Source organism: Corythoichthys intestinalis, chromosome 10 (assembly GCF_030265065.1).
Source record: "Corythoichthys intestinalis isolate RoL2023-P3 chromosome 10, ASM3026506v1, whole genome shotgun sequence".
NCBI classification, from domain to species: domain Eukaryota; kingdom Metazoa; phylum Chordata; class Actinopteri; order Syngnathiformes; family Syngnathidae; genus Corythoichthys; species Corythoichthys intestinalis.
Genome location: NC_080404.1, coordinates 30,261,661 through 30,287,009, shown reverse-complemented (window position 1 = coordinate 30,287,009; position 25,349 = coordinate 30,261,661). Strand labels below are relative to the sequence as shown.

Sequence of the window (25,349 nt, the reverse complement as noted above, 5' to 3'; positions counted from 1 at the left end):
AAACGTGGCAATTGACAGTTACAGAGTGTGGGATAGTTTGGCCAAGAAAGAGAAACATTGACACAGAATTTGGAATAATTTGCCCGAAAAAGACGATGACAGACAAAGGAAGACGGGAAAAAAGCAAATGCTTATCGATACCCGTCCCCCAACAGCCCGGGACGCACAGCTAGCATGTTAGTGTTGCATACTCCATTTTTTTACTCATATATCTTTCCAAAAGTCATTGATTGCCATGGCATTTCGCAGTATTGTCAATTTGAGTAGGTTTATTGGATAGGTTGATTTCCAAGTTGGTGTAGGGAGGGATGGTAGGTCTCATTTTCGAAAATATTTTGTCCAATGAGCTAAGTGTCCAGTCAAGGAGCTCCATCTCACAGCAGGTTAAACACTCGGAAGAGTGGCATCACTGGCCTGAGGGATCCAATTTTTAAAATTTTTGTTTCTATATTATTATACAGTATATTTTTATTAATTTATTACCAATATTTATTATTTCATTATGCATTTTAATTAACTTTCTCAACATTATTTAGCATTTACCTGAAAGCAAAAAATGAATTAAAAGATTCTTAAATCTTAAAAAAAAAATATCTTGGTGGCAAGGGTTTAAGGCAATGAGTTTTGCCAACACATCTCAGTCTGTAGTTAGCTATGAGTTGGTATACCTCTCCAACAAGGGCCTTCTTCCTTAACGTCTTCGTTCCTATACAATGGCATATTATCCTCATAAGATCGACGTTGCATCAAAACCCACTGATGCTCCAAATTTCTCGCTAACACTTGTAAGTGGATAAAACAAACCATTATGAGCATGAGTGCAGCACATGATTGTTTATTCCTTATTTTACCATGTTACCCTGCCCAGACCATTTTGTCGAATGATTGAACGGCATTTGCACACATATGGATTTGTTGTCAAATCCTGGGATATTGTGTGTTTTTGTCCTGACTAAAATTTACACTAACTACTGGACTGATAGGGAAACTGTAGCATCTGCATGTGGAAATTAAAGGAGGAATACTATGCATCTAACCCCCGCAACTGAAGGAAATTCCCAAGCATCATACAGTGGTCTGATATCTGGTATCTGAACATTTTGGAATCTCTCACATTTCTGCTTAAAATCACCATCAAATGTGATATGATCTTCGTCAAAATTACACAGATGAAAAAAAACTGCTTTAACTAAAACCACCCCAACATTTATAGGTTTTCATATTTTAATGAGGATAGTATACAAACAATGACAGAAGGGGGAAAATAAGTAAGTGAACCATCACATTTAATATTTTGTGGCCCCTACTTTGGCAGCAATAACTTCAACCAGACGCTTCCTGTAGCTGCAGATCAGTCTGGGACATTGATCAGAACTAATCTTGGCCCATTCTTCTCTACAAAACTGCTGTAGTTCAGTCAGATTCCTGGAATGTCTGGCATGAATCGCTGTCTTTAGGTCACGCCACAGCATCTCAATTGGTTTCAAGTCTGGACTTTGACTTGGCCACTCCAGAACATGTAATTTGTTCTTCTGAAACCATTCTGAAGTTGATTTACTTTTGTGTGTTTTGGATCATTGTCTTGTTGCAGCATATATCCTCTTTTTAGCTTCAACGGTCTGGCAGACGGCCTAAGGTTTTCCTGCAAAACATTCAGATAAACTTTTGAATTCATTCTTCCATTAATGATTGCAAGTTGTCCAGGCCTTGAGGCAGCAAAACAGCCCAAAATCATGATGCTCCCTCCACCATGCTTCACGGTGGGGATGAGGTGTTGATGTTGGTGAGCTGTTCCATTTTTCCTCTACACATGACGTTGTGTGTTACTCCCAAACAATTCAACTTTGGTTTTATCAGTCCACAAAATATTTTGCCAAAACTTCCGTGGTGTGTCCAAGTGCCTTTTTGCGAACATTAAACGAGCAGCAATGTTTTTTTGTTTTTTTAGACAGCAGTGGCTTCCTCTGTGGAGTCCTCCCATGAACACCATCCTTGGCCATAGTTTTACATATAGTTGATGTGTGCGCATGGATATTTGACTGTGCCAGTGATTCCTGTAAGTCTTTAATAGACACTCTAGGGTTCTTCTTTACCTCTCTGAGTATTCTACGCTGACCGCTTGGCGTCTTCTTTGGTGGACGGCCACTCCTTGGGAGAGAAGCAACGGTACAAAACTCTCTCCAACTGTAGACAACTTCTCTGACTGTGGATTGGTGAACATCCAGACTTTTAGAGATGGTATTGTATCCTTTCCCAGCTTTATACAAATCAACAATCCTTGATCGCTTTTAGAGATGGTTTGGTATCCTTTCCCAGCTTTATACAAATCAACAATCCTTGATCGCAGGTCTTCAGCTCTTTTGACCGAGCCATGATGCACATCAGACAATGCTTCTCATCAAGAATTTCTTACCAGGTGTGTTTCATAGTGGGCAGGGCAGCTTTAAAACACTCACCAGTGATTGGGCACACACCTGACCTAAATTGTTTGGTTTCAATTGCTCTTTAAGTCTCCTCAGGCAGGAGGTTCACTTACTTATTTTTCCCCTTTCTGTAATTGTTTGCATGCTTTCCATATAAGAAAATGAAAACCTATAAATGTTTAGGTGATTTTAGTTAAAGTAGACACTGTTTTTACATCTGTGTGATTTTGACAAAAATCAGATCACATTTGATTGTGTTTTTATTCAAAAATGTGAGAAATTCCAAAAAGTTCAGATACCTTTTCATACCACTGTATTATACCAAATACAATGTTTTTTTTTTCTTGGCCAATGTCGTAATCCGTTTTTTTGTAAAAACCTATTGACAAGCAAGCATTTATCTACAGCAACATAAAAAGAACCACATTTTCTGACGAATATTGTGGATAAAAAACAAAGCAAGATTTTTTTTCTGGTGACCCAATAATCTATTTTAATTCTGTCTCCAAATGATTCCCAAGTAGAATACACAAAGGCACATGCTGATGTCTCAAAACAAACATTTCCTCGGTAACATCTTGCAGGAAAGTCTTTGGCGGCAACAAGTGTATACAATTATAGCATCAGTTAAAAATAAAAGAAAGTGTCAAGCATTAAGGACAGCATTTAGAACATTTGGTGTTGAAAACAATAACCTGATGATTTCCATGCTGTCCCGAGGCACGGGCCAGTAATCTCCAACATCTCTGTTGTCTGTTGCATGTCAAGCAGGAGAATAAATAAAATCCTCTGGAGTTAAATAAAGCTTTCTATCATTAAATCAAGCCAGCGGCCATGCAGTGGAATGTACGCACATTTGCTTCTCAATTGTACATCTTTCTTTTCGCTAGTCCTTTTAACGATGAAAGATAGTGTTCTAAAGTGCGTTATGTGTATTGAAATTGACCCCGTTGGCAATTTGTAATACAACCTAAATAAAAGCAAACAGTCTGATACAATACATTTTAGAATCTGTTAGTGGAAGGTGTTGGTTGTTGTTTTTTTAGCTGTATGTAAAGTCAGAAGTGTCAGTTTGATTTGGACCATCTTTCGCAAAGACTTTGTTGAGCTCAAGAGCATCCAAAAATGTGTCTCACAAATCAATCACGAGCAAGCTCATACATTAAAAGTCAACATATGAAGCATTTCAGAGGGATAATTTAAGACTTTTGTGTCACACTGAGATACTTTTGCGCAATAAATTCAAAAGAGGGTGACTTAATATTAGTTGCAGAATAGAGGCATACTATATGGAAAAAGGGATTTAAAAGGTGTAACTTCACACAATTCGAAAACAAGGAAGGTTGGTGTTCGAGTCGAGTGATAGGTTGTATAAGTAATAATACTAATAATATTAAGAAAAGTAGAAATATCAATCGAAAACACACATGCAATTAAATCCTGGAAAAAATATAGGTCAGTGGAACTTGTTTTAAACGGCAGAGTTGCCATGCACTGCAAACACCCCTCCTAAAAACTACCGTATTGGCCCGAATATAAGACGGTGTTTTTTGCATTGAAATAACACTGAAATAACACTCGTCTTATAATCGCGGTCTAGACATTATACCCATTCCCGACGCTAGACGACGCCAGATATCATTGAAGCGATGTTCTGTCATGACAGATCTCAGCTACTCTCCCCATTCACGACGCTAGATGGGGCCAGATATCATTAAAGCGATGTTCTGTCATGACAGATCTCAGCTACTCTTTTTAGTTTAACCAGTTTGCATTATTTTATTGCAATGTTTTTCCTTATTCAGATTTGTTTCAAGACTACAGTTACAGTTAGACTTCACTTTGATGGTTAATGCAGTTATTGCAATTTTGTTGTTTTATCACAATAGATTTGTTTATTTACATTTCAAAAGCCAGAAGCCATTCATTTACGAATGTGATTGCACTTTAAGTTTACATATTTAAATGTTTAGATATTAAGATTTGAATGAGGCAAAATAACATGCTTTTTCTCTCAAATATATTGTTATAATAATTTGTTTCGGATGTACTGTAATTATTTTCTGCATAAAAATTAATTTGGTGTTCAAAAAGTCTTTTTTCAAACTTGAGTCCTGAAAAAGAGGGGGTCATCTGATAATCAGGGCTGTCTTATATTCGGGCCAATACGGTAATTAAATTCCTTTGTTTTCAGTGGAAATCTACTAGAAATAAGTGAAATTATCTGCCAGTGCTTCAAGTAAATTTTACTCAGATTTCTTGAAATACGAAAAATAGCATATAATAGCAAATAAACAAGTTTCACAGACTTATTTTAGGCAATTAATTAGAATATTTTAATCTTTAAAAGATTGTCAGAAATGTTCAAATTCAAGACTAGGTAATGTTCAAAACATTATTTGAATGCAGATTTTTCTTGATTTAGGTGAAAAATTAACAACTTTTAGAGGTATCGGCTTAATAAAAACAAATAGTGTAATATTTAATTAAGATAAGTGAAATAATCTGACACATTAACCTGTTAACTAGTCTTTAGCACTCAAAACAAGATGATGGAAATTACTTCACTAGATTAAAAAAACTAAATAATAATCTGATTAGGACGTTATAAATTTGCAGGGTAAATAATTATGTATCTAGACATATGAGCAAAATACGTATGCTAATGTACTAATCCTATTTACACAGGATAGTTATGTTGCAGCAATACTTAATATATTCAACATTTGTGGTCAGTTTAATATCAATTCAAAAACTAAAGTGTGTGTGTGTGTGTGGGGGGGGGGGTGTCATAATTGTTGTATAATTTTTTTTTACCAAATAATTAAAAATGTGTTACATCTTTGCACCTTGATATCATAAAATAAAATGGCCCTTATCGTGATAGTTTCATATTGCACAGCACTAAACCCTACAATGATGATGACTGTATTTCAAAAGAAGTGCCGATGAGTTTACCTAAGTCTTCAAGCTTCCTGTGCTATGCTTCATCAGGGATGTCTTTAGAAAAGGTCCTTGTTCCAAAAGTGGGAGACACATTTCCTGTTCTTGCTGCTGTTCTTGGCGGCGGTGTACAGATGGGACTGATTTCTGACAAGACCACACACCATTTCCAATGGCTGGACGCCATTTATTTTTAATGAAAGGACTCTCGTACAACCCCTGCTATGCACAAATTCAGTTACCTATACATTTAATGCACCACCTTTCTTTGCCAACACCCCTTGCGGAATGCATAATTTGAAAACGTCGCCACTGATCAGTTCCATCTCACAGCCTTGACATGATGATTGGCTGCTAGAGGTTTCCAGCTGCTGTACAAGCAAAATCAAACAATTTTACCTTTTTTTCCCCTCTGAAGTCCTGGGAGGAAGCACATATGTCCGACACACGTGACTGTGCACGTGCAAATTTGTATGCTCGCACATAGTATGCATATATGGCTGCAGCAATCAACATGGCAGAGGCATGTTTCCTCCTGACCCGCACTGTGATGGTGCAGCTGTTGTTTCAGCTGGAATGTGTGCAAGTGTGTTGCAGCGGGATACAGGGGGCTGATGTTGTGAGCAGGCCTGAAGGCAACATCAACAGAAAAGATGCAGTTGACGGTTTCGACTTAAAATGACTATTTCGGCCCTGTAGTAGTTGCTTGGATAATAAAGCGGTACCTCATCTTACAAGTTTTGGATTGTTCCAATATACATATACAGTACATCCAATCAATTATCCCATTTGAAATGTAGTGAAATGCCATAGTAATATGTTCCAGCCTTCCAAACACAGTGCAGATGCTGTGCTAGGAGCATGTCTCCAACTGAGGGATTGTTGGTCCACTGAACTGGGTTGCTGCTCTAAATAAGTATTCTTTAATATATTGCAGTCCAAGCTAATACTTGGAGCACGATGAGATATCAAATATACTATTATATATACAGTACTGTACTAGTATATATTTGACAGCATTAATTTAGGCCTATTGATGTTGTGTTTATTAAAATTAGTGCCATCACAGTTAACGCACAACTCTCAAGAGCTCTTATCTCCAGAGTTTAAGATTTAACTTGGACACCAGTAATATAACTTAAGCACCATTAGCAGCTAATGGTGCATCAATGTTTTGCTTCTACACAAGCAACACATGTAGACAGATTATGAAAACACTCATTGGCAAATATTTATGTACCGCAACTATTCTTAGTTTACATTAATTTACACTGTCAAATCTACTTGTTATACGTGTATATACAGTATACATATGGCGGAAAACACTAAGGTGACTTGAAGTTCCGCTCTGAGACCCCCAATTTGGCCAAATTTCAAAACTGTCCAATATGCATGTGTGATATATCATTGGAAAGCTTATAACCTCAATTTTCTGGGGGAGGACAACTTTAACAAAAAATTAAACAGCAAAACCCTATCTGGAGGTGAGAGCACGTGAGAGCAGAATTACGGACGCCATGACTTTAACGAGATGTTATCACGTACTTACCTTGTTTCTATCCAAAAACTCCATGTAGCATGCATCACTGAGTGCCAAGACACAGCTGTGAATGGTCACAGCTGGATTTTGGGGGGATTTTATGGGTGAAACATGGTAATATCACAAGGGTCGTGATGCAGAAATCGCAGACATCAATGGGTGGTCGAGATTTTCTTTTTCATACATTTACCCTTTTAAACTTTTTTTTTTCTTCAATTTTCTTTTTTGGATCGATTATTTATCCCCTAACATATCGGAAAAATGTGACAGTAACAAAAAAAAAATCAATTAACCGATAGTTATGAGGTAAATATCCGTGACTTTTTTTACAGACACCATTTTTTTTCATTGTGACGTCATTTGTTTGAAAGTTTAAAATATGCGAGTGAATGTTTTTTTTTTTTCCATCTAAATATTAGACATCAATTAACGATTCTAAGCTAAAAATGACAGACATTTTGAATAAGAAATATAATTAATTACCTTCGTTCTATGTCTAGGGTTGAAACAAAAACGGTTGCGCGATGTCTGTAAACGGTGGTAAAACTGACAAATCAAAAATAGTTCGGGGGGCTTAATGCGCCATGAATCTGCTACGTCAGCATATGGACATATAATTCTATCAAACACAACAGTTGTTTTGGCTTAAAATACAGCAGTTTCTTTCAAAGAGGAGTGCAAGAGCAGAAACTGCTTTTTCAGTCTTGTCTGGGTTTTCCGCCACATATATATGTTAGGGCTATCAAGCGATTAACATTTTTAATCGAGTTAATCACAGCATAAAAATTAATTAATCGTAATTAATAGCAATTCAAACCATCTCTAAAATATGCCATATTTTTCTGTAAATTACTGTTGGAATGGAAAGATGAGACAGAAGACATACAGATAGAAGATATACATTCAACATACTGTACCTAAGTACTGTATTTGTTTATTATAACAATAAATCCACAAGATTGCGTTAACATTATTAACATTCTTTCTGTTAGTGACTGAAATACACCACAAGGTGTCAATGGCGAGTTTTAAATTAACTTAGAAATCAAGCCAAATTGTGTCTTTTGTCCCTCGACTGACGCCGTAGTTCCCTGTTGACTGGTCCATGCATTGTACCTCATGGTCATTTGAGTGCTGGCTTCACAACGTACAAGACCTCTGATAGTTTGTCTATTGTGACTAAATATTGCCATCCAGTGTATTTGTTGAACGAAATGAAATGTTTGAATAGAGTTTGACCAAAGTCTGAGTAAGTTTTATGTGTATTTTTCACAGCTATTTTGATTGGGAATGCCAGTTCTCTTTGCACTGTTGTTTAACTGAGTGAGAATAGGGCCTCATTAATACAGATTGAAGCGCTTTTCTTTTTGTGAACATTATTTGTTTTTGAGAGATATTATTTTTGTTGTGCTTTCACTAAAAAATACTTATGTTTGTTGTGAAGGAGTTGCCGAAGCTTATGCCAATAAACGGCGCGGTCCAATGAACGCCTTTGTCCACTCGCTTTTTAGAATTGTCCGAGGCACCCTGAAGTGCACGCGGCGCCAGTGCTGTTTACTCACATGATGCTGGAGTGAGTTAAGAGTTACGGCCTGCCAAGAGCCGTAAGCCGTGTTAATGTTGAAGCTGAATGTGCTAATAAAGAAACAAAGTGCCAGCACGTCGCGCGTGGTATACCTTTGTATAGCACGCACGTAAACAGGACACCTTTCTCTGCCTCTGAGCTCTCAAGTGCGTCATTGTAATCTGTTTGAGGCAATGCATGAGCGGGTCATTCCTCGCATGCGTTAAATGCGTCAAATATTTTAACGTGATTAATTTTAAAAAATTACCACCCGTTAACGCGATAAATTTGACAGCACTAATATATATATTAGGGCTGTCACAATTAGTGACAGCACTAATATATATATATTAGGGCTGTCAAAATTATCGCGTTAACGGGCGTGAATTAATTTTTTAAATTAATCACGTTAAAATATTTGACGCAATTAACGCAGACGCCCTGCTCAGACATATTTAAATGACGGTACAGTGAAACACTCACTTGTTAATTGTGTTTTATGGAGTTTTGCCGCCCTCTGCTGGCGCTTGGGTGCGACTGATTTTATAGGCTTCAGCACCCATGAGCATTGTGTCAGTAATTATTGACATCAAATGGCGGGCTACTAGTTTATTTTTTGATTGAAAATTTTACAAATTTTATTAAAACGAAAACATTAAGAGGGGTTTTAATATAAAATTTCTATAACTTGTACAAACATTTTTCTTTTTTTTTTCTTTTCTATCCATGGATCGCTTTAACAGAATGTTAATGCCATCTTGTTGATTTATTGTTATAATAAACAAATGCAGTCCTTATGTATCGTATGTTGATTGTATATATCCATCTTGTGTCTTATCTTTCCATTCCAACAATAATTTACAGAAAAATATGGCATATTTTATAGATGGTTTGAATTGCGATTAATTGTGATTAATTACAATGAATTTCTAAGCTGTAATTATTTCTATTAAAAATTTTAATCGTTTGACAGCCCTAATATAAATATATACTAAATAAAAATAAGGGGAACACTAACGTAACACGTAGATATAAATGAATTAAATATTTTTATTAAATATTTTGTTCGTTCCATAGGTGAATGTGCTGACTACAAAATCACACAAAATTTATCAATGAAAATTAAAATGTATCAACCCATGGAGGTCTGGATTTGGAGCTTAAAATGAAAGTGGAAAACACACTACAGGCTGATTCAACTTTCATGTAAACAAGTCAAAATGAGGTACAGTAGTGTGTGTGGCCTCCAAGTGCCTGGATGACTTCCCTACAACGCCTGGGCATGCTGCTAATGAGACGACGGAGGGTGTCCTAGGGAATCTCCTCCCAGATCTGGACCAAGGCATCACTGAGCTCCTGGACAGTGAGGAGCAACCTGGCTCTGCCAGATGGACCTAAACACAATGTCCCAGAGAAGTTCTATTGGATTCAGGTCAGGCGAACCTGGGGCCCAGTCAATGTTATCAATTCCTTCTTCTTTCAGGAACTGTTGCATACTTCAGCTACATGAAGCTGGGCATTGTCGTGGACCAGGAGGTACCCAAATCATACTGCACAAGCAAAGCTTATGACAATGAGTCCAAGGATTTCGTCCTGATACCTAATAGCAGTCAGGGTGCCATCATCTAACCTGTAGAGGTCTTTGTGTCCTTCCAGGGATATCCCTCCCCTGTCCATCACTGACCCACTACCAAACCGGTCATGCTGAATGATGTTGCACGCAGCATAACATTCTCCATGGGATCTCCGGACCCTTTCACGTCTGTCGTATGTGCTCAGGTTGAACCTCCTTTCATCGGTGAAGAGCATAGAGCCAGTGGCATAGTTGCAAATTCTGGTGGTCTATGGCAAATGCCTCTTAAGCTCTATGGTGAATGGCACTGAGCACAGGGCTCTCTACAGGATGTCAGGCCCTCAGACCATCTTCATGGAGCCCATTTCTAATTGTTTGGTCAGAAACATTCACACCAGTGGCTTGATGCAGGTCATTTTGTAGGGCTCTGGCAGTCTTCATCCTATTCCTCCTTGAACAAAGGAGTGGATACCGATCCTGCTGAGGGTTTAAGGATCTTCTACGGTCCTGTCCAGCTCTCCTGGAGTAACTACATGTCTCCTGGAATCTCCTGCAGGACGGCAGGTTGGTCCTCAGACTGTCCAGCAACTCAGTGATGTGCTGCTCCAGATCTGGATGGAAATCCCTCAGGAGAACATCCGCCACCTCATCAAGAGCATGCGCAGGCATTGCAGGGAGGTCATACAAGCATGCAGAGGCCAAACACACTATTAAGCTTCATTTCGACTTGTTTAAAGGACATTACATCAAAGTTGGATCAGCCTGTAGTGTGTTTTTCCACTTTCATTTTGAGTATAAATCCAGATCCGGACTTCCATGGGTTGATACATTTCATTTTCATGGAAAATTTTTATCTGACTTTGTTGTCAGCACGTTCAACTATGGAAAGAACAAAGTACTTAATAAAAATATTTCATTCATTCGATCTACAACGTGTTATGTTAGTGTTCCCTTTATTTTTTTTAGTAGCATATGGCGGAAAACACAGACAAGACTGAAAAAGCAGTTTATTCTATTGCACTCCTCTTTAAAATAAACTGCTGTATTTTAAGCCACAACAACTTTTGTGTTTGATAGAACAATATGTCTATATGCTGCCATAGCAGATTCATGGCGCATTAAGCCCCCGAACTACTTTTAATTTGTCCCTTTCACCCTGGAAATCTGTTTACAGACGTCGCGCAACCGCTTTTGTTTCAACCAAGCCATAAAAAGAAGGTAAGTAATTATATTTATTAATCAAAATGTCTGTCATTTTTTGCTTAGAATTATTAATTTATGCCTAACATTTCGTTTAAAAAAAATAAAATAAAAATTTCACTCGCACATTTAAAACTTTTAAACAAATGACGTCACAATGAAAAAAATGGCGTCTATGAAAAAAAGTCATGGATATCTACCTCGTAACTATGGATTAATTGTATTTTTTTTGTTACTGTCGCATTTTCCCCTATATGTTAGATGATAAATAATCGATCCAAACAAAGAAAATTGAAAAAAAAAAAAAGTTTAAAAGGATAAATATATGAGAAAAAGAACATCTCGACCACTCCTTGATGTCTGCGATTTCCGCATCGCGACCTTTGTTATATTACCATGTTTCACCCATAAAATCTCAAAACAATCCAGCTGTGGCCATTCACAACTGTGTGTTGACACTCAGTGATAAATGCTACGTGGAGTTTTTGGATCGAAACAAGGCAAGTACGTGATAATATCTCGTTAAAGTCATGGCGTCTGTAATTCTGCTCTTGCGTGCTCTTGCCTCCAAATAGATTTTGCTGTTTGGAAAAAAAAAAAAAAAATTTTTTAAATGCCCCCCTGTTCAAAATTTTTCTTCCCCCAGAAAATTGAGATTTTGAGCTTTCCAATGATGTATCACACATGCATATCGGACAATTTTGAAAGTTGGCCAAATTGGGGGTCCCAGAGCGGAACTTCAAGTCACCTAAATGGTTTCCGCCATACAAGTGTTAGGTGTTATACAGTATTCATTATACTGCACCTGGAGGCCAAGGCACACACACCAGAAATAACACATTGCACATATAATTACATCATGAAATCCATTTGTAGAAGCTATAATTCTTGACATTCTATTTAAATACTTTTTTTTTTTTTTTTGGGCACTATTTTTCTTCTAAAATAACATGTAACAGAATTATTATTACTTGACCGCCCGTTGGGAGTTTCCAGTATTTATTCACTTTGTTTTTCTTCTTAGTGAGGACACTATCTAAATTCGATACTCCTCCGTCATTCGTTGACGGATCGGTATAAAATTTGGTTGGTACATTCTAGGGAACTAAACGCATAAGTCCTCGGAGCCGGATTTAAAACCAAAAAAATTGGTCTCAGGGCTGATGAATAACAATAATTAATTGTTACATTAAAATTGCTACGCCTCCATTATTCTGGATGAATCATAATAAAATTTGGCAGGTATGGTATAATTTAAGGATATATACGCATCGATCCTGGTGCTAGATTTTTTATTAATTGTCTTGGGGTTGATTAATTACATTAATTTAATGCTGACTTGATGGCTTTAGGTTCCGTTTTAACCAGCAGAAGACGTGCACTCTTGGGTTGTGCTTTTCAGATCTCTGGCCCTAAACACTAGTTCATTTTGTAACTATTTTTATGAGCCAAGAAATTTCTAATCTTTTCAAAATGGAAAGATGATTTCAGATATAATTCGTGATTTCAGTTATGACGTGGTCACAGAATACATTAAAACTTGTCAATAAAGGTACAACCCGACTTTTGCGACTCATTGTGAACCTGTTTAGTTAAACTCAATGCTAAATCTGATGATCTCTCATGACCCACACACACCACTGTGGTTGGAATCAATGAATGAAGTTAACAATTTATTTTTGATTTATAATTTACTTTGAAATTCTGCCCTTTAAAAGGAACAAGAATAACTGGCTTGAGATCTGGCACCTCAACGTCATGCCTGGCTTTCTTTACAGAACCACAAGTGTGAGGAAGGAGAAGTGGAAAAGGGTTCAGGGACGAAGTGGCCAAAGCTCACTTTAAATCCCCACCGAGCTTGAGCCGAGAAGCTCTGCGGTCAGTATACTGTAGTGGTTACTGGCTTACGGCCGCTGAGCTTTTTGCAGTATCACGGCAGGCCCTGATTTCAAACTGTTTAGAGGAGCAAGGCCTCTGACGTACAGATATGTTTGTAGCTGAAGGTAATTTTTGTTTTGACCACTAAAGCACCACCTTGTATTTCCTGCTTCATGAAAAGTAATTTTAATTTCCTTGAAATCCAGTTAAAGGTCTATGTTCTAGTATGCTTTTTGTCATGCTAGTAAGCCAATTCAGTGCACCAGCAGAATGGAAAACAGCGCACAATACTATATGGATCTGAGCTACATATCTGGGATATCAAATGATTGTTTAAATGTCTTTGCATACGGCTGCCATCTTGTTGGTTTTGCAATGACACTGTGCATTTTTTTTTACCACTCTGGAGTCAAAGGAAGTCCAGTAGACGGTGAGTAAGAGCGAGCAACTGGGCCTAGGGACAGAGTGAGGGGGTGGACATTTTTTTGTGAGCTTTTAGTTAGTTTCTACCTATGACTCTTCAGGCAACTTCATAAAAGAAAACGTGGAGTGGCATGTCATTAATTAGTAAAGCCAAGTATAGGCATTTTGGTCTGGCAGGAAGTGGTCAAACTAACAGTTTCCATTTTTCAGCAGCTTCAAGGTATCATGCACTCCCTTCATTATGTTCAACAATACTGTTACGCCGTCCAAAGCCATGTTTATTTTCCGCCCTCAAACAAGGGCATGGACACGGATCACGCCATCTGACAGGCAACTGCACACGAATGGAATCAAATGGAAATACTGTGCTTGAATGAAAACATTGTCTTTTGCGGTCTTCCAACTCAAATAGTCTCACTCTAATTCTTAATTGATTTAACCTTGAGCCGTGACTACTTTAGTTGAGATCTTGAGACCTTGAGCGCAAAGTTGACACACCTCCAGGCAGATTTTCTCCTAATTGCTTTTTAGAGCACCTATGATATTTTAGCTTATACATTATATGTAAGAGGTGGTGAGATGCCGACGGTGCAGAGTACTTGCTCCATACAGATGGCTCTATGCACCTGTTTTACATTAGGCTTTCTCAGAAAAGCGCTTAAGGAACTGTTAAATTGCCTTCTCTACTCTGTTTCATTAAGTACAACACCAAATACTTTAAACAGACAAGAGGAATGCTAAGACCTTGACAGCTGTTGTCAAAAAAGTTACTTCTTTGGAGCCCTCAAACTTTTTCTCACTTTTCAAATACTCTTTGGCTGACGAATCTCTTTTTTGAATAAAATAGCATAAACATAAAGCAGGGATCAAGCTGTCGATGTGTCCACTCTGGAACTTGTGGATCTGGCATCAATTCCCCATGTCCAAACTAGTTTTTGTTTTAATGCAGGTAATTCTCCACTGATTTTCAGAGATTATTTCTCTATGTCAAGTCAAGGTCCCAGTTCAACAACTACAGAGCTGTGTTACAGTGAAAAAGGAAAAAAATCAACCACAAAAACTCAATGAAAAAGCAAATCACAAGGCCAGAGTTAATCCTTTGATACGCATTGAAAAGAGGTCCAGCTAAATTTGCTGACGTCTGAAGGAAAAAATCCATTTTTTTCTTTTCACAGGTTCTTTTATACACTTAACGAACAGGAGATGACAACACACTATTCAGGAACAAAAAGAAAGTACCGAGGTCTCACAACTATTAAACTTCATAGGTTTTGTACAACGTTTCAGAGGTACCACTTGCAAAAATGTTGGTCCAGCACAAAAAAAAAAATCTCAAAACCAGAGGAAAAAAAAAATAATTTTGAGGTTCCACTACACAATCATTTCTGTTGAATGATAGACTTGAGGTCAACATTAAAATAATCAGTGTTTTCCTTACACTATCATCTCTGAATTTCACAAAATCTTCAAGTACTTGTGGTCATCGTCTGAACAAGGCTCCCTTTAAATTTGAATGTAATCCAACCCAAGGCGCTTGAGCTAAGCTAAGTGATAGCAAAACTGGTTGCAACCTAAAACCAATGACCATGATTGCTGGTATTTTAAATTGACCTGAGGTTTCGTAATAGGGCTCTGGTTAAATGATTGGCACAATTGCCTCCGTGTCCTAAAGTTCCAAACTCAGCTGAGCTCCAAACTCCACTCAAAGAATTTGCATCTTCCCCCTTCCTTTCAATTTCTCAAACATTTTCCAAAACATGCATGTTAGGTTCATTAAAGTCTGCTGTAGGTTGGAAACTAGTCCAAAAATATCTGTTTTGTTTTTGATGAACCCTTACAGTGGTATGAAAAATATCTGGACCTTTTGGAATTTCTCACATTTCTGCATAAAATCACCATCAAATGTGATCTGATCTTTGTCAAAATCACAGAGATGTAAAAACAGCGTGTGCTTTAACTAAAACCACCCACACATTTATAGGTTTTCATATTTTTATGAGGATAGCATACAAGCAATAACAGAAGTGGGAAAAATAAGTAAGTGAACCCTCTGCCTAAGGAGTTTTAGGCCATGTCTACACCTAGCAAGTTAAAAAAAAAAAAAAAAAAAAAAAAAACCTAAGGATTCTGCCCTAATACGTCGGGAAAAAAATAATTGCATCCACACCTGCACGTTTGTAAAAAAAAAAAAAAAAAAAAAAAAAAAACTTCCACAGCCAACCTTTTATTCATTTTAAGTACATTTATAACAGTAAAATAATTAACCATAATACCATTCTTCAATAAGATGCACAGCAAGAGTGAAAAAAAAATTTTTTTTTTTTTTTAAATGAAGCAAAAAAGTGACTAATTTACTCCAAATGTAGACATTGGTCTCATTTGTGACGTTAGGACAAAGTTTGTCGCAGTCAGTGACGTTTCCAGTTAATTCTTCAGTTATCAGTGTCCACATGATGGCGCCACAAACGCAGAATTAAGAATCCTGGTTTAAATGTGCGTGTGGATGATAGGCAAAACCATAGAAAAATGTCTTCTTTTCACCAAATATCCTGCTACGTGTGGACATGGCCCTAAATAGTAATTGAAACAAATTTTTACCAAAAAATTGAAGTCAGGTGTGTCCCAATCATTGATGCGTGGTTTAAAGCTGCCCTGCCCACTATAAAACACACACCTGGGAAGAATTGTCTTGATGAGAAGCATTGTCTGATGTGCATCATGGCTCGTCAAAAGAGCTGTCTGAAGAGAACATCCATCGACAGTCAGAGAAGTTGTCTACAAATGGGAAAGGTTTGGCACTGTTGCTTCTCTCCCTAGGAGGGGCCGTCCACCAAAGATGACGCCAAGACTTCAGCGCAGAATACTCAGAGATTACAAAAAGAACCCAAGAGTGTCCGCTAAAGACTTACAGAAATCACTGGCACAGTCCAATCTCTCTGTGCACACATCAACTATATGTAAAACTATGGCCAAGAATGGTGTTCATGGGAGGACTCCACAGAGGAAGCCACTGCTGTCTAAATAAAAAAATTGTTGCTTGTTTAATGTTCGCAAAAAGGCACTTGGACACTCCACAGAAGATTTGGCAAAATATTTTGTGGACTGATGAAACCAAAATTGAATTGTTTGGGAGGAACACATAACGTCATGTGAGGAGGAAAAATGGAACAGCTCACTAACATCAACACCTCAGCTCCACCATGAAGCATGGTGGAGGGAGCATCATGATTTTGGGCTGTTTTGCTGCCTCAGGGCCTGGACACCTTGCAATCATTAATGAGATGAAGAATGAAATGAATTTAAAACTTAGGATGTTTTGCAGGAAAACCTGAGGCCGTCTGTCAGACAGTTGAAGCTAAAAAGAGGATGGATGCTGCAACAAGACAATGATCAAGTAAATCAACTTCAGAATGGTTTCAGAAGAACAAATTACACGTTTTAGAATGGATGAGTCAAAGTACAGACTTGAACCCGATTGAGATGCTGTGGCATGACCTAGAGACAGCAGACATCCCAGGAATTTGACTGAACTACAGCAGTTTTGTGGAGAAGAATGGGCCAAGATTAGTCCTGATCTATGTGCCAAACTGATCTGCAGCTACAAGAAGCGTCTGGTTGACGTTATTGCTGCCAAAGGGGATGGCACAAAATATTAAATGTGATGGTTCGCTTACTTATTTTTCCCCCTTCTTTCATCGTTTGCATACTATCACCATAAAAAAATGAAAACCTATAAATGTTTGGATAGGTTTTAGTTAATGCAGACTGTTTTTTCATCTGTGTGATTTTGACAACGATCAGGCCACATTTGATGGTGATTTTGTGCAAAAATGTGAGAAATTCCAAAAGGTTCAGATACTTTTGCATACCACTGTAGATGCACTATGGTCCTATAATTTAATATAGGTGCTTATGATGACAACTCAAGAGCTAAGAATTGGTGTTAACAGTATGATAACCACTGTACTATTTGACATTTGCTCAAACTGGTAAAAATAAAAATATTCCACGATTTGCGAAAGTGAGTTGTTGACCATCCAAGATGTTCCAAGTTTTATAACGTTTACTTAAACACAGATGAAGTCAATGAAGGAGCGCTTCTAGACTCCACTTGCACGTGTTTGCAACTTTTACAACACAAACGTGTACTTTGTGTTCCGTTACATAAGTGAGAAAAAGACCCAGTGTTGTGTCAGCTGTGTTACAGGGATCAGACTGTGGTGGCCCACAGCGATTCAACGTCAGCGTCAGTTCCATCGATTTATGTTTTGTTTGAATTTGTAATCAGGAACAACTGTCAGAGCACCTGACATGTGTGCGTCCCCTCACAGCACCCCCCCCCCCCCCCCCACTTGACAGAAAAGACACTCAGCGGGCAACAACACAACTCAAAGATAATAAAGAAAACAACCAAGTGTGGACAAAACTCTTAAACTCACCTTTTGAAAGAAATCCTCCCCACCGTTCACTCTCCCTTCTGAAGCGGCTATAGTGAGAAAGAGAAGGACACAAATAAGTATTATAAGCAGAGTAACCTATCTAAGATCGTATTTTTATATTGCAGCGTCTTTGGTTGCGCTCAGATTCTTGCTTATGTTATATTTGGCTAGTTATTGTTTCCGCTAATTTACGGGAATAGTTTCAAAGTTATTCATTATAATCCGAAAGATTGTAAAACAATCCTGGGAGACTAATTGATGGATTCAAGGTAATCATTGGTATTAAAGTTACAGGAGCCAGGAACGGTGTAATAAATACAATATTGGGTCAAATGTCAATGACTTGCAATGTGTCAAATTCCTCGGCATATTTCTGGAAATACTTTGGAAACTAGGAAGGAATATGAACCACATAAGAAAGATCCCTGTGCAAACAAAAATCAAAATTTACAATAGCTGGGCTCTTGAAAGTCATTTTCCGAGCATGAAATAGAATATGGAGGAACTCCCTTGGCCGGTCCAGTGAGTTCAACTGCAGCTGGTTTTTAATACTGTATACGTGCAGCAAGTTAGTTTTTTCTTTTTAATGAATCTTAAAAAAAAAAAAACTACCCTATCACAATACTGACTTCAGGCATCAACTCAAAGTACTGTATAAAATGATTCATTTTTATGATATACACAGAAAGCTTGCCAAATACACTCAGTAAACTTATAGGAAATGGAAACATAATGTGTCCTACCCTTATGTTAACTGCACATTTAAACTCGCAAGTTACAGAAACTTACCTGAAGGCTACAAAACTTTGTCAGCACTATAGCAGCAATAAAAATGAAATTTCCACTGTGATCAAACAAACTGAATTCTAAAGGATTTTGAAATGGACAAAAATGTATCACGTCCATCTCCAAATCTGCTTGCAAACTAATGCAGTAAATTCAATTTTTCATCAGCTTCTTGACATATTTGTTCTTACCATTAGAACAATGATCAAGATGAAACACTTGGACTGCAACAACTGATTGAAAGCAGCAGATTGTGATTCAGAACGTGCAGGAAAGCGTCAATTGGTGTCGACCCAGCATTGAATTTCTGCTTCAAACGATTTAAATTTGAGCTACAGCTGATGCAACAAGCAGAAACCCATGCAATTAATCAGTTATTATATATGACACATGTAGTTTGATTTTGATGAAGTACCCCTTTAACAAATCTACTTGAATTGGAAGAGCGACCCACTCTGGATGAATACAGAGGGCCAAAAACCAAAGCAAACTAGGCTTGTCGTCACTCCAACACATCTGCAAGTCTTCCAGATTGTGGCAGCTCTGCTGATATAAAATACATATTTGTCCTCCAAGGAGGATTCTCATGTTTCGCTATCATTTGGGAGAACAGGAAGTTTTAATGATGTCTCTTCACCAACGCTTTCTGAGATGAATCTATGCTGACTTTAAGAAACTGGGTCAGGAGCATCCGTGGATTTTAATGTGGGTAAATGTATCAAAACTGCTGAGACATTCCCATTATTAACACTAAAATTTTCAATGCGTGTGCAGAATACAAGAAGCAAAAAACAAAAAAAAAACAAAAACAAAGCAGCTTTATTGCTTTTCGAAGGAGACGTTGTGGCCTTTGGCGATACACTAACACCTTCATCATCTCGGAGACATTACATTTTTACAGGCTGCTCAGTAAACGCCAACCCTCACACTTTATAATCACAACGAGACCACTTTGCTGTAGACTGGATTTAAGCGAAAAGAATTTTCGGTTTCATATTGCACTAATATCAGATGATGTCTGGATATTTGCTGGATCATTACTGAAAAGAATAAAATGGGAAAGTCATTGGTTGATATGACAGACTCCAAAATTTGTCTGATAGCAGTCACACTGCAACAAACAAATTAACAAAGCTTTTGTACATCTCAGTAAAAGACCTTTGCTTCTTATGTACAATACAGAATGGTTCAACAGATGTGGCACAAGCCCAGATTGACAATTTGAAAGGATTAAAAGTATATCACAACAAATTTCACTGACAAATGGATCACAGAGACACTGAGGCGGCAGACTGACAGGAACTTAGGAGAAACCATGAACAAAAAACTCAGACATGCTAAGAAGAGAAACATTCTTCCGACAGATGCGTGGCATGCAAACCAGCCGTTAGAGGATCCGCTCCCGAAACAGAAAGATTACAACACACACTCGGGCCTTTATCAGGAAAAAGACCCCATCGGTTCACTGTTAAGAACACCTACTCTTAACCTGGATCTGATGACATGCTTCACTTCAAAGACGGAATATTGCAGTCAGTCGCTATTTAAATTGTGCTAATTTGGAGAAATGCTAAAACGATTGTTATTTTATTATTAAGGGAAAAATACAACTTGAGTATTTTTCCTTTATTGAGTTCAATTCAGCTTAAAAGTTCATTACAGTTCTGTTTGTAGAACTAAATGCCTTTGCTTGACGCTAAGGAATCTTTTTTATTGACAGGTAACAATTTAGACATCGACAAGAATATCTTGGATAAAATTACAGTATTCTGGAGAGGCCTAAAAATATGTACTGCATTAGCTATCTCATTTACAGGGCTGCAATAATCTTTTATATGGCCCTTCAATAATATTTGGCTTTTAAACAAATAAGAGAAATCATTTTTGTATTGAACATAAAATTCATTCCATGTAATCCAACAGTGTTCCCCATCATTAGGCGGGAAGAACTTCCAAAAGATCTGTTTTAAAAATCTCTGTAAACCTGCAAACATACAGGGCTGGCCAAAAGTATTGGCACCCCTGCAATTCTGTCAGATAATGCTCAATTTCTCCCAGAAAATGATTGCACTTACAAATGCTTTGGTAGTAACCATTTACTTTGCTTGCAATGAAAAAACACAAAAGAAAATGAGGAAAAAAAATTAAATCATTATCATTTTACGCAAAACTCCAAAACCGGGCCGACCGGACAAAAGTATTGGACCCCTCAGCCTAATACTTGGTAGAACAACCTTTAGACAAACAACTGCGATCAACCGCTTCCAGTATCCATCAAGAAATTTCTTACAATGCTCTGCTGGAATTTTAGACCATTCTTCTTTGGCCGACTGCTCCAGGTCTCTGAGATTTGAAGGGTGCCTTCCCCCAAACTGCCATTTTCAGATCTCTCCACGGGTGCTCTATGGGATTCAGGTCTGGACTTATTGCTGGCCACTTTAGACGTCTTCAGTGCTTTCTCTCAAACCATTTTAGTGCTTTTTGAAGTGTGTTTTGGGTCATTGTCCTGCTGGAAGACCCATAACCCAGAGAGACCCAGCTTTCTCACACTGGGCCCTACATTATGATGCAAAATTTGTTGGTAGTCTTCAGACTTCATAATGCCATGCACACTGTCAAGCAGTCCAATGCCAGAGGTAGCAAAGCAACCCCAAAACATCAGGGAACCTCCGCTATGTTTGACTCTGGGGACCATTTTCTTTTCTTTGAACCCCCCCGCCCCCAGTAAACTCTATGTTGATGCCTTTTCCCAAAAAGCTCTACTTTTGTCTCATCTGACCAGAGAACATTCTTCCAAAACGTTTCTGGGGGGCAATTGAAAAGCACAATAGGTTGTTGTTCACTGCATCAATATTCACAAATAAATAAAAACAGTGCAAAACAGGCAAGACATAAAATCCTGTCCATGTAGAAATTACATGCTGTAATTTCTCGAGTATAATGCGCAATTTCTTGCTTAAAATATCATCATGAATTTTTGGTAAGCCCATTTTAGAAAAGAAACAAGAAAATATCTTATTTGCTGTTGAAAATCCATCATATAAATGTACCTTGGGATTGTAAAAAGGAGATCATCTTATTCCAATATGATATAAGAGGTCCAAAAGTTCTATTTTGAAGGGTAATTTTAACATTAGCTATGGAGTTCTCTGACAATCTCGGTTAAGGGTTATGATCACATCTTATATTAATCTAAACAAAATGTGCATAGACTCAGACATATCCAGGGATCACTTACAGCAATGAATCAACAAAGGTTGGTTCTTTTCTCTTGTTTAACAGCACAATGATGAGTTTGTTTCATGGCTTGCAAAGTTGCTGCCTCTCCATTTAACCAGTAGAGGGTAGCTACTCTTTGACCTACCGACCAAAATTACAGGCCTCTGTGGAGACGCTGACTGAATGCGTCAAAACCGTCTGCAAAGCGCATCCTTTAAGTATATTTTCAGCATTTTGTTGGAGAGATTGCAACTTCTCATATGATTTCAAAATAGAGAGTTGTCCATTTGTAGCTCAGGTCACACAGGGATTGTGGCAGTGTTTGTTTCTGTCAGTGAGTCATAAGAGTCATAAAAGACTTAACTGAATGTTTTTTAACACAGCAGAAAATCTTGAATGAGTGCTGATAAAAATTATACTAAGTGGTTTCATTGGTTAGTCCACCCCCCAATCCCCCCCCCAAAACAAACAAACAAACAAACAAACAAAAAACAATGTAGTTCTCCATTGTACATGTAATGCTTTTTTCCATTAACTCATCTTCCGTGCCGCTTATCCTTATGAGCGTCGCGGGGGTTGCTGAAGCCTATCCTAGCCAATTTGCAGGAGGCGGGGTACACCCTGAATTGGTTGCCAGCCAATCGCAGAGCACATATAGACAAACAACCTACTCACGTACACACTCATACCTATGGACAATTTGGAGTGTTCAATCAGCCTACCACACATGATTTAGGGACATGGGAAGAAACCGGAGTACCCGGAGAAAACTCACACAGGATCAGGAAGAACATGCAGCCTCCGCACAGGAAGGCCAGAGCCCAGGATTGAACTCTTGATCTCAGAACTGTGAGGCAGACACGCCAACCACTCATCCACCGTGCCGTAATTTATTTTATGTGTTCAAAAATGTTTGCACTGTGTACAAAACTGTGTTTCAATAAAATTAATTCATGGGAAGCCCATATGTTCATCACTAACTTTCACCTATTGCTGGTGGATCTGCAACATTCTTTAAATGCGAAATCACTGAAATTGTTACTGGAAAAAGGAAATTAATTAAACCATCTTTAAGGCTGACGTATCATGCTTTCCTTTATTTTGCCATCACGCTAACAAAGTTGGGAAGCAGTTTAACGAAACCACACCCTTACAACTGCCACAAACTATAAAGTAATGCAGCAACATAGTGTACTTTGGCATAAGCACAAAAATGTGCTCAATGTCAAATAGTCCAAAAAGAATAGTGGTTTTCTTTAGAGACGGAGAGTTTAAAGAGGATCGCTTGAGATTTCAGAGAAATTGGACATTGACAAGAAATCGTTTTATCCTAAGTAATCTTGTCATTTTGTGGAGGCGATTCCAATTACGAAATGTATCCAATAAGTCCATCTGTCACAGAATGTAAATAACTGATGAGTTTCAGAGGAAAGCATGAAGAGGCCTAACACTAGAAAATGATACACGCGTCTGTTCTCCATTATTTCACAGGGAGACTAAACCCGGGAGATTCCACTGTTGTGACACTAGCGGAATGTAAACAGTGTTGATTTCTACAGTTGTGGCTACAATCCACGTGCAACAATCATGCAAACAATACCATCAAACTTTTACTGGTGCATTCTTGCACTCGGTTACAAGTTCAGGTTTGATGGAAAGGTTGAAATCCAGGTTGAGAGAACGAGAAACAAATCCAAAAATAGTCCTTTTCCAGAAATGGCAGGTGTCCATTCATTCTCAAAACTTTGCACTTTTCATTATTAAAAAAATACGGAGGAATTTACAAATATTTGACAAAATAAGGCAAAGTGGCATTTTCATTACATAATTAGGGCTTTCAAACGATTAATATTTTTAATCGAGTTAATCACAGCATAAAAATTAACTAATCGTAATTAATCGCAATTCAAACCATCTATAAAATATGCCATATTTTTCTGTAAATTATTGTTGGAATGGAAAGATAAGACACAAGACGGATATATACATTCAACATACTGTACATAAGTACTGTATTTGTTTATTATGACAATAAATCAACAAGATGGCATTAACATTAACATTCTGTTAAAGTGATCCATGGATAGAAAGACTTGTAGTTCTTAAAAGATAAATGTTAGTACAAGTTATAGAAATTTTATATTAAAACCCCTCTTAATGTTTTCGTTTTAATAAAATTAGTAAAATTTTCAATCAAAAAATAAACTAGTAGCTCGCCATTGTTGATGTCAATAATTACACAATGCTCATGGTGCTTAAACCCATAAAATCAGTCGCACCCAAGCGCCAGCAGAGGGTGACAAAACACCAAAAAACACAAGTAACAAGTGGACATGACACAGTGCTGTCATTATAAACTGTTTGAGTGGGGCATGTGCGTTAATTGCGTCAAATATTTTAACGTAATTAATTTTAAAAATGAATTACCGCCCGTTAACATGATAATTTTGACAGCCCTAATAAGTTTTTTTTTTTTTTTTTTTAATTATCAAGCTGTCTGTCCCACACCCTGCAAACTACGAGGCTAATAAACATTTTGTGTCCTTTAAAACGGAGCATCATTTTTTTTTTTTTTTTTGGTCAGTGAAGAATTGTTTGATTCAGCTCCTGTAATGATCTCATTTGTGACACTCCCTAACCATGACAAATTGTCGAACCTTACACAAACTCAAGCAAGAGAATTTCAGATATTAAGCCGATGCTGCTCACATTTCTTTCTCACCTCCTCCCGCATCATCATTCATAAACGATGCCAAGCGATTACACAAGGCATCGCATTCCTGGTGCCTGGTATCTCCAGTCCAGTATCAGGTCCCCTGCTGAGTAAAGGGAGGGAGCCTCACTTGGAAACTGTAGCTGAGTAAACATGACATTGTTGGGTAATCGCTGTTAATCATATTAGAAGCACTGCTCAAGTATTCTTCTCAAGTCTACTTGGCTGATCTCATCACTCAACTGTGCCTACAGACACTGTGTCCAATCAGGTGCTCCCCATGCATACCTGAGAATATCATTTCCTTTTTCAGCACACAAATTGAGAATATTCCAGGATGGACAGAATTAGAATTCTTTGGGAAAAAAAAAAACATTTCTCTAATCAAGGCAAAGGGATGAAAAGCAGCTCACAGTCAATGCTGAGTGATCAGAGAGAGAACAACAAACCAAAACCAGAGCTTCTCCAAAAGACAAACACCAAAGGTTTTTCAAGGGGAGTGGTCAAAGTACTGAGTGGCGGGCACGCATGTATGTGTATGTAGCTCAGAGGGCGCCCAATATTTCGCTGTGCCACCCCCACTCTCTAAGAAACATTTCTAAAATAGCAACCGCAAACCAGACAGAATGTAAATCTGCACTTCGACAA

The 25,349-nt window shown here is 37.8% G+C and overlaps 1 protein-coding gene across 1 annotated transcript in view; it reads right to left on the bottom strand.

The window, feature by feature from the left end:
• LOC130922699 (protein bicaudal C homolog 1-like) overlaps positions 1-25,349 on the bottom strand; it is a 135,634-nt gene that overhangs the window by 88,048 nt on the left and 22,237 nt on the right. Inside the window, exon 2 of the mRNA XM_057847635.1 lies at positions 17,984-18,030. Within this exon, the coding sequence (XP_057703618.1) occupies positions 17,984-18,030 (47 nt within the window). The remainder of the gene's footprint in view (positions 1-17,983; positions 18,031-25,349) is intronic.